This window comes from Phaseolus vulgaris, chromosome 10 (genome assembly GCF_000499845.2).
Source record: "Phaseolus vulgaris cultivar G19833 chromosome 10, P. vulgaris v2.0, whole genome shotgun sequence".
NCBI lineage: Eukaryota > Viridiplantae > Streptophyta > Magnoliopsida > Fabales > Fabaceae > Phaseolus > Phaseolus vulgaris.
In genome coordinates this window covers 3,044,795-3,056,177 of record NC_023750.2, presented here as the reverse complement: position 1 = coordinate 3,056,177, position 11,383 = coordinate 3,044,795, and the positions used below count along the sequence as shown (strand labels likewise).

The 11,383-nt window shown below is 29.6% G+C and overlaps 1 protein-coding gene across 1 annotated transcript; it reads left to right on the top strand.

The window, feature by feature from the left end:
- The first annotated feature begins 7,713 nt into the window (after positions 1-7,713).
- On the top strand, positions 7,714-8,544 carry LOC137819123 (uncharacterized mitochondrial protein AtMg00310-like). The gene has a single exon (XM_068622878.1). It carries the CDS (start codon positions 7,714-7,716, stop codon positions 8,542-8,544), a length of 831 nt encoding a protein of 276 aa, XP_068478979.1.
- Positions 8,545-11,383: the final 2,839 nt, after the last annotated feature.

Below are 11,383 nucleotides of genomic sequence, written 5' to 3'. Positions count from 1 at the left end.
AAAGGAATCTATTCATTTTGAGAAATAACATATTCATTTTTTGTGCAGTAAAGCCTATTTTGGAAAAACATGAGGAAACCAATTTTAGAAAACGTTGTGTTTGATCTTATCACCTTGATAAGGGTTAAGAGTGGGTCACAATACAAAAAAGCTCACTTTAAACACACTTTAACCTATATACAAGACTACCCAAATACAAATACAATCTTCACAGCAGAACACACACATTTCTTCATCAAACACATTGACTTGAAGGAGCCACATCCATCTTCAACACTACTATGGACTTGGGTAAAACTTTTCCCCGAGTCACTCATTTTATAGTTCTTTCTAGAACTCACACAATCATCTCATTTTCCTCAAACATTAGGATGGTTTCCTCATTACTAAATACCATAAATGCTTACATGAAAAGCCTAATCCAAAAAAATGAGGAAACCATGTAAAACAAGATAACCAATATGTGGCGAGAACAAGTAGAACAAAATTATAAAACCAAGTGCAACTTTAGTAGAAAATTCAAGTGCAACTTGCTAAAGATTTAAAATTTGTTTGGTAGTAGCATCATACCAAATACAAGGTCTATGAGATTAGTTGGACGTTTTCATTTGTGATTATTAGACATGAAACACCAGAAATTATCACAAAGTAGGGATCCTCAACCAATTAAGAAAGTCGCAGAATCTTGAGTCTTAGAAGACACTCATACTAAGAAAAATCACATAAATACACACATTGAGAAGTGGCATACTGAAGTTCATACACAAAAAGCATCATATGGGAGTATGTAGCCATAAACAACATAAGGAAGCTCATACCTTAAATACTACATATTGAAGCTCCTACACAATAGTATAAAATTGAGGTACGCATCTATCACTACTAGAAAATTGTTGAATAGTGACTGAAAAATTTGGTCATTATTAGTGACCAATTAAGTGACCAAAAAACGTGGTCACTATTAGTGACCAAATCAAAGATCAGAAGTTAGTTTTATGACTTAATGATCGAAATAGTAACTACAATTTTAGTCACACAAAATCAGCCACATAAATTAGTTACAAAATTGGTAACCAAATCGGTTATAGAAAATCAGTCACAAAATCGGTCACTAAATTAGTCACAAAATCGATCACTAAAAATCACTCACAATATCAGTCACCAAATTAGTCACAAAATCGGCGACTATACTAGGTTTTTATTCTCCAAAAATTTATGTATATTTTCCTCTTCTAATTTTCTTGCTCAGCTCACTCTCCCCCTCTCAAAATTAATTTTAATAACAATAAAAATATTAATAATAACAAAATAATAATATTAATAAATAATTTTAATAAATATAATAATAATAATAATAATAATAATGTTAACATTAATAATATTGTTAAATATAATAATAATAATAATAAAGAATACTCCTTAACAGAGTAAATCAAGAGTAGCTGCGATCCAAAAGTATACTCGGTTATTCAAGAATGGGTAGGTACAAAGAATACTCAATGATCATCTAAAAGTGGATAAATAATGTAATAGAGATTCAATTGAAAATATTCACACTTATATATGACTTAAAACTTAATTAAGTCTTCTTATTATAATACATTAAATTTAAAATTTAAATGAAATAATTTTTTTAATTATAATTCATATAAATTGTTTTAAACTTTAGTTATAATTCTTATTAAATTAACATGTTTTTTTCTTTTTATATTACTTGTCAATTTTAATTGGATGACATACTCAAGTTTTTAATTTAAAAATTTCATTATTATTACATTACAAGAAAATCATGAAATAAAAACTAATTTTAGAGACAAAAAATAATTAGTTGTTATAGTGACTAAACTAGAAACAATTTTAGAGACTAAAAAAATATTGGTTTCTAAATTAGTTTATATTATTGTTAAATGGTTTTTAAATTGATATCTACTTAGCAACCAAGGTTTTTGCTACCAAATTTAGAATTTAAATAATTGGTAGTTAAAACCTTGATTGTTAATTAGATACCATTATAGAAACTATTTAACAATAATAAAAACTAATTTAGAAACCAAAAATTTTGTTAGTCTCTAAAATGGTTTCTAATTTAATCACTATAGGAACTAATTATTTTTTATCTATAAAATTAGTTTATAATTCATGATTTTCTTGTAGTGTTATATTTTAATACATAATATATTTTAAAATTTAAATGTACTAATGATTATATTTATATTGATTATTATGAAAATAAATATATATTTTTAATAATATCTAATGAAAATATCATTAAATATCTATTTTGAATAAAAAAAAAGTATTCATTTTTTTATGTGTATGGTTTATTTACAACCACCAAACAAAAAGATATAAAAAAAACTTAAATAATTATGTATACCCTAGATTGAGAAAGAAACGGAAAAAAAATAAATAAATAAATAATTCAAAAAATACTTCAATCCATATATAAAGCATAAAGTATAATAATATTCTTATTAAATAATTAAATGTGCTTACAATTTTGAAGCAATAAAAAGGGAGAGAAATTATCCAAGAGTTGAAATATTAAAGTAAAAAGAATTACCACACCGTTTTGCCTGGTGATATACTCATATAAACATCATAGCTAGCTTCATATTGAAATAGTATCATATAAATGATATTTTTAATTAATTAATTATCCTGTCGACATCTATTTATCGCAGAGCAGCTACGGTTGTATGGATTGAACAATCAGACACTATGTCATCTAGTGTAAGCACTTTGTTTCTACTAGTTGAAAAATTAATTGGATCTTTTACTTACTTCTCTTTATTCGCAAAGGAAAATTTACAAGCACATCGTCATATATTGACTATATGTGTTCAAGTTGACCCTTCTCTTCAGTAAGTACTTTGATTTTATGTGTTATGATGATGCTTCTGCAATTGAACATTAACCATGTAACTATTATTTATTTAACTTAGAGAATTTAGAAACATTATATAAAGAATATTAAGAAGTCGTATGCGATCATCCTCCGTGATAGATAAGAAGGTTAACAGAGAATTTGCATAATGGTTTTCTCAACATGTATGTATAATTTACATTGTTGAGCTTTGATTATATTGAATATATGCAATTATTTTGATCATATTTTCCTTTGTTTTGGATAAGAAATTACTTGAATGGACCCCACTGAGATAATTTAATGTTCTTTGCTATGGGGCCAATTTAATATTTCTTGCGGCATATCTTTTATCTTTTTGTTTTTCGGGCTGGGTGCTACTAACGTTGGTCTTTGGCCAACAAAGGGGTTTGGTGTTTGTTGCAAGTTCTTGAGATGGTCTCGGGGTTATGAAGGTTTGAAGTATGTTGTTTTCTTTCCCTTGTATTGTTTTACTTTGTTCCTTTTGGGTGGAAGCAGTTTATAGGTTTTTGTTAGGTATGTTTGCGGTAATGTTGGATTGTTCGGTTTGGTGTTTTGGGGCTTGTATTTTTTGGCCCATCGTGTAGTTTGTGTGCGTTGTTTGGTTCGGAGATTGAAAGGTATGGCGTTGCATTTTTTTGTTCTTCGCTCTTGACCTCCTAGGTAAGGGGTTTTGAGCATTATGTATAAAGGTTGGAATACCCCTAAAATATTCTATTTTATTTTATTTTATTTATTCTTTGTTGAGAAAAAAAAAATGTAGATCCATATTGTGTGTGTTTAAAGTTGGAGGATGATCTTTTTGCATCTCAACAAATTTTCCCTGCATTCCATCATTTTTTGAAAAGATTGTTGTACCCTTTTTAAAATGACTTTCAGATTACTTTTTCCAAAAATGTTTCTGAAACATGCTTTCTAGAACACATTTTATGAATTTCAAATTTATCATTCTGAAAGTAAAAAAATATGTTCTGGAATGATTTTTTTGTTTTCCACATTTCCAGTTCTGAAAATACCTTTTATTTACATAACACTCCCAATTATGGAATTATCCAAAACTCTCAATCATAATTTGGATATTTTCAGAAAAAATGTAAAAGTGCATGAAGAAACAACCGAAGTTCAAATTTGAATAATAATTTGTTTTGTCCGTTATGATTCTAGTATATATTCAGACTATTTGTTTTGATATCAAGAAAAAGAATAATATTATAGATATTTATTCTCATATCATTTGTCTTTCTTTTACTCTTTTGTTCGGTTCTATTTTATATTATTGAATAATTTTACTAGAATTATCACACCGTTTTGTGTGGTGATATACTGATATAAACACATTGAAATAGTATCATATAAATGATATTTTGAATTAATTACCCCTCGACATCTATGTATCGCGTTGCAGCCACGGTTGTATTCATTGACAGGTTGAGATAGTGTTTTGTCATCAGAAAGTCTACGTTCAGTTACCCCTTTTGTTTCTGTGTTTTCCACTTCATCTTCTACGTTTCCATGACCCAATGCAACCATGCTAAGAACAAGAAAACACAAGAACCAAACCTTCATGCTACACTTTTTCTCACCCATCTCAAAATCTTCTGTTTATACCTCTCTTCTCTAATCTCTGCAACAGAATCATTGCATTCTGTATATTTATACTTTCTAGTCTAATGCTCATCGTCATACCAAATTAGGTTTAAATTTGTGATAGAAAAATGAGTTTATTTTTAGCTGTTTACTTTTAGAAAAGAAAAACAAAGTTTCATGTGTTATTTATGATAAGAAAGTTTAGTGTATTCGTCTAAATATATATTCCACTATTCTAAAATTTATTCAAAATTTTTTATTTTAGTTTTTAAATGAACATTTTCCTGTAGAAGTTGTCTTTTTTCGGAAAATTTAATTAATGATAAAGTTAATGCAGAAACCGACAAAGCTAATTGATTCCCTAATTCAACGCTTAAAGTTGTTTATATTTGAAAAATATAGTTTAATGTTTGTTTAGTGTTTAGGGTTTATATATATATATATATATATATATATATATATATATATATATATATATATATAAATAGAAGAATAAGAAAAAAGAAATCTTTTAGAGTGTTATATCAAGCAGCAAAATTACCATAACAAAGCAAATTCTTGCAACATACCCTATAGATGGACACATAACCAAGTAGCTAGGTCACAACCATATACACTCAGCATAAAATTTATTTAGAGATATAGTTTGACATCACTTTGAATCACTGATATAACTCTAACAACAGATGCATGCTCCATTGCAGATTATGGACTAGTGGGGACCCTGTTTAGGGTTTTAACTTGAGAGTTTCCATGATTAGGTTGGATGCTATTGTAACTTTTTGGTGGCCAACTACAAGCATAAGGGTGTTGAAGACAATATTCTGTCCACTGATGAATTACATCTAATGGCACTGGGAATGGCAATGGCACTGGCACTGGGTATGGATATCCAAAAGTTTGTGGTTGGTACACACCATGATCATCTTTCTCTGGGACTCTTCTTCCTGCAGCATCAGAGCCACTCAGAAGAACTGCATTAACAAACAGAACCAAAACCAACCATGCTTCAGTGGTTCTTGCCATGGTGCAAAAATGTTAATGAGTTGCTCTCAACAATGAAATAACTTCTGCTTTTCTTTGCTTTGCATGAAAACACAATGCAGCAAATTAGGTCAATTTATAGAGGCAGTGGTTAATGTGAAGGGAACTATTTAGTTTCCTTAAACGGGAATAGAATTATAAATTGGTGTTTTGAGTGAGGAGATTGGTTACAAGAAAGTTAAGGTAACAACTGGGGTGTGGCGTGTGGAAACCATAGAACAATTAATATGGTTTTAAATGTTAATTAAGAAGCATGGTTTTCCTTATAATGTTGTGGTTTATTTAAGGTTTAGAAGATTTTCTTTACAAGGGAAATAAATAGAAAAAAGTGCAGTAATATTGCATAACTAGCTATGAATTTAATTGGGCATGTTCTGATTTTGTATTTTTAATTGGTAAGATCCTTCGAAAGTGTCATTTTCTGAAGATAATTAATGATGAAGCAGAGTAAGTGGGAATTCACTCTTAGCGTTGAAATTAATTTTTATTGAGAATACTCTTGTAAGCTCCAAACGAAAGTGTTATGATTTGAACAAATTTCAAAATTATTTTAAGTGGAAAATAAAAGGATTAGGATCCACATGATAGATAAACTAGAGTTAAAGATATTAACTTATAATAAATTATTTTAAGTGAAAAATAAAAGGATCAGGCTCAACGTGATAAATAAAAGAGAGTTAAAAAAATTTATTAATAGATAAGTTTTATGCTCTTAGATAATTTTCTTTTTCTCTCATGAATGAATGTAATATTTTTTGTTCCATTTTTCTAAGCTTTTCCTCTCTTATGATTCTCTCTCTCTAAAATTTTAATTTTAATTCTCCTCTTTTTTCTAAGTCAGATTTCACCTTCTAATATATTGCTAAGTAGACGTTTGTTTATTCAAATATGTTTGAATTGGAATAAGAGTCTTTTTCCTTTGAAAATATTTTGTTTCTCCTTCTATTTATGTCTGAGTTCAATTTTAGTTTGATTAGTTGAGAAAATTACGTACTCTTTCATCTAGCTTGATTCTTGACTGTAGTTTGGTTATTAGGTTTGTAGAGTTTCATGGTGAATCTTTAAAGCAAGTATTGTTGTTTTAAGTATGAGAAGTTATCTTTGATAATTAAATTTAATTCAACTAAATTAGATTGATTAATGGAATTAATTCTATAATTTGTTGAGTAGATCTATGCATAAAGTTAGAAAATCCTTTTGTGAATATGTATGCAATGTTGTATAATATTCTTAGTTTTTGGTTGCACTAAAACATGTGGAAATACAATTCTCTTTGGTTTGAAATTTGAAACTGAGTAGAAAAATATTTGATGCCATTCCATCCAGAGAGTCATTGTTACTATCGGGCTTGAATTCTGGGCTCGAATCCCTTGAGTGGAATTTTCAAAATCAGCTCAACAAATTTAAATTTTCTTTGTGAATTTAGACCTAAGAACACTTGAATAATTTGACAAGTTATTTTGTTCATTGGATTTGTCTTGTTTCACAATATTATATTTGATTGAAAATATTGGGAAATGTAGAATAGGTTTAATTATAATCATACAATATTGTAGATGATTATGACAAGGTTTATGTACCATATACATGTATGAAATTGATGGCAGAAATTTAGGATTATATGTGAATCATTCTTTGAATTTTTGTATTAAATAATGAAACCTATAAAAAAAGAATGATATCTTAGTTTTAATTAGTGTTAGATTACAACCTTAAGGGTGAGAAAATGAATGAGAGTTTATCACATCTAAAATGTTAAGAGTTTCAGATATTCGATGCCATACCATGAAGCTTGAGTATACTTACATGGTTCGAGTGTTAGTCCCAGACAGTACTTACTTTCGGAAGGCATCAATAGATATTATTCCTTACAAAATATAATTTTTTTTTATATAGATCCATGTGTTTTATTATTTTATGTGAGTATGTGTAACAAATGACTTATGGGATGGTATTAACCATGAATGTCTGGTTGTAATGAAATTGTATAAAATTATTTTGTTTATAATATCATTCTTTAATTTCAAATACATATCATATTTTTGTTTGTTTATGTATAATCTACTGTGATTGTATTATGTGCATGAGTATACATGGATACAATCACTCTCACAAAAAAAGGTTTTTCACATTAGGATGGGGTGGTTGAGAAGATAAAGGAAAGACTGGGAAGATGGAAAGGTAGATTTATCTCGATGGCAGGAAGGATTTGTCTGATTAAATCTATTCTCTCTGCTATCCCCTTGTTCTATATGTCTTGGTTTAAAATCCCTGCTATTGTTATGAAGAAGATTGTGGAAATTCAAAGAAATTTCCTATGGTGTTGGAGGTCAGGTGGGCGAAAGATTGCGTGGGCTTTTTGGGAGAAGGTGTGCGAACCCCGTGGAAATGGTGGTCTCGGGGTTATTAATATTAAATTTTTCAACATTGCTTTGTTGGGAAAATGGATTTGGAGGTTGGATTTTTCCAAAGGTGGTCTGTGGAAGGAGGTGGTAGAATCTAAGTACGGGGTTTGGAGAAAGTTGAAAGGGCCAAGTTCAAAAACGATGGGGTCCCTTTGGTGGCGGGAGCTAAAGGCGATTTGGTCGATGGAGGAATGGGGGAGAGAGTTCGACGACCGTTTCAATTGGAAAGTCGGTAATGGGAAGGAAATTAGGTTTTGGGAAGATAAATGGGTGGGCGATTTGGAGTTGAAAAACAAATTCCCGAGGTTATACTCTCTTTGCAGGGATAAAGATGAGTTGTTGGAATGTTGTGGAGTCTGGGAAGAAGGAGAGTGGAACTGGAAGTTTGGGTGGAGAAGAAATTTATTTGATTGGGAGAAGTCTCAGGTAGACCAACTTTTTGAAGAATTTAGAGGTTTGAGTATTGATCCGGATATTGATGACTCGTGGGTTTGGAGGGATGGTATGCATACTGATTTCTCGGTTAAATCGGCTTATAGTGTTTTAAGGGGACATAGTGAGGGGGATTTGTCAAAATTGTACAACTTTTTCTGGAGTATTAAGGCTTTGTCTGCGGCCTAGGTTCTAGCATGGAGGGTGTTGGAAAACAAGATTGCTACTAAAGTCAACTTGGCACAGCGAGGGGTGAAGACTGACGTTTTAGTTTGCTGTTTTTGCAGGTTGAATGAGGAATCTACTAGTCATTTACTCTTTGACTGTAGAAGTGTCTGGCTCGTTTGGGGTCAATGTTCCGCGTGGTTAGGAGTGTCGTCGGCCGCTTCCATTGATCCTTTCGCTCACTTCTTGCAATTTTGTAACGTTATAAAGTCGTTTAACTCTATACTGGAAAGTGTGTGGATCTCAATGGTTAGAGAGATTTGGTGTCATAGAAACAGGGTTATTTTTAAAGGAGGTGTGGTGGATCATTCTGAAATCTTCACTTTGGCTTAATTGAAGGCTTGGTCATGGGTAACTTCTAAAATACCCTCTGCTTGCTTCTCCTTTTCTGACTGGTGTCTTGGTCCTTTATCGTGTTTGAAATCGATTTAATTGGCATGACCCAGTTTAGGGTGATAGGTATCTCTATTTCGATGGTTGTTGGTTTTTGTGGGCTGTTGGGTTGGTGTCTGGGTTGGTGGATAAGGGTTGTTGATCTTTTTGCCCCTTGTTATGGTTGCAGTGAGTTTATTTTGGATTTGTTTTGCGTTTGTATGGGTTTTTTTGAGTTTGTACAGGTTTGTTTTGAGTTTGTACGGGATTGTACGGGTTTGTACGAGTTTTTTAGTGGTAGATTTTTTTGTCTCTCTCATTTTGTTGGTTTGGGAGACCTGAGATTTGATTCATATTACATAGGTATGTATAAGGGTTGAACCACCCCTAAGTGGTTGTTCCTGTTATTCAATCCTTATTGCTGATAAAAAAAAACATTAGATATTTATATTTATTTACGTCAGTTTAACCGTTCAATGTGGATGTTGGTGACATAAATTTACATTGAACCTAGTCTCTGACCTAAATTTACGTCGAACCTAGTCTCATCCAATGCATTATGTAGTAGTCACATTTGAATGAATCTGCTTGCCTATTATACTAAAATGAGAAAGAAGTGAAAAATAATAATTTCATACAACTTGTAAATAAAATAATTATTGTATGTATTAAAATATGTCTAACTTTAGGATACATGAATTTTTTAGTGACTTTGTTTTGCCTCTTCACTTAAAACATTTGTGTCAGCTACACCTCTAATTATAGTAAAGACACATTTTAGTCAAAATATAGTTATATTTGCCCAATATAATGAAAAATGTACAATTTACTCTTATAATGAGATTTTCATTTCCTGACTATATTTTCTTTGAAGCCAAAAAAACTAATGTAATCCCAAGTATATTATTATCACGAGAGCATCTTTTATGAATTTGCAAGACTAATACAAGTTAGTTATAAGCATTCAAAAACTTCTAACCAATGGTACAAAATACTTAAACAAATAAAAGAATTTTAGCACATCAGCTAATAAGGAAAACAATGTTAGATAGTCTAACTCAATAAACATTATTGATAAACAACATGTTTTATTGAATGGTTTAAACTATTAGACTCTAAATACTCTCCTCTTATAAAGTAGTTCAATACACAAAATCATACAGATAATATATACTCAACTTTTGTAATAAAAAAAATTATTTCTTAATTCCCTAAACCCTAAACCCTTGTCTGAGACTAAGTTTCCTTATGTGAAGTGAACCACTAGAATTTTTCTATATATCTTATCTTTAGCATAATATGTGGAGAAATTAACCTAAAAGTTTCTCTTCCTTTGAAGTAGAAACCAAGAATAGTATTACCTATTAGATAACTAAAAATGTATTTATTTTTTGTTAAATGAACTTATCTTAGGTTAAGTATATTGAAATAAATGTTAACTATTAAAAGGTGAGGTTTGGAAAAGAGCTTAAAAACTGTTTAGAACAATTTTTTTGCAATAAGGACTATTAGACATTATAGAGATCACTTAATGGTTTTTTAAATAAGTTCACAAAACGCTTTTGCCAATATTTTGAAAACAACCTAATAAAAAATGACAACAAACACGTTTCTATTCTAGTTTATCTTTAATCTATTAGGTTCAATTCTACTTTACTAACATGAAAGAGTTCTATTGGTCAATAAATATAAATATTTTAATTGTCATTTCTAACTTACAAGAACTACATCAAGTCACTTCTAGTAATCTTTTTATGAGATTAAGGACTTATTCTTGAAAGCAAGTACATAAAATTTCTCCAAATTATATTATTATTAGATTATTGTTATCAATATATTATTATTGTTGTTATTATGATTATATATTGAACTTAGATGAAGATTTTCAATTTTGTTTCCTTTTCTATAGATTTAGTTTGTATTTATCTATTTATCTCTATCTATCTATTTATATTTATATATATATATATATATATATATATTGCTTATTTAGTACTTTCCTTTCATCCATTTTTATTTCTACTAAAAAGTCTATGCGTTATTTTTTTATAGACATTCAACGATGAAAATAGGCATGAAAAAAAAAGTCTGTTTAAGGCCAATTTTAAAATATGGGCCTAACCCATATAAAACAAACTAGGCTGATTTTTCCTTCACTGTACCATTTTTGACATGTAACTAACAACATTATATGAAAAAGTCTTTTGTACTCCTAATAAACAATCTTTTATTTTTTTATATTAATATTCGAAAGCTTAATCAAATCATATGAAAATTCAAAACTCATAAAACATTTTTGGATATGAAAATCGAAAACTCATAAAACACTTCTGGATATGAATATCTAGAACTCATAGCTCACTTACACTTCTAGATATAGATATTCGAAACTCATAGTTCACTTATAAATATGTCCATTTAGAAGTTTAAA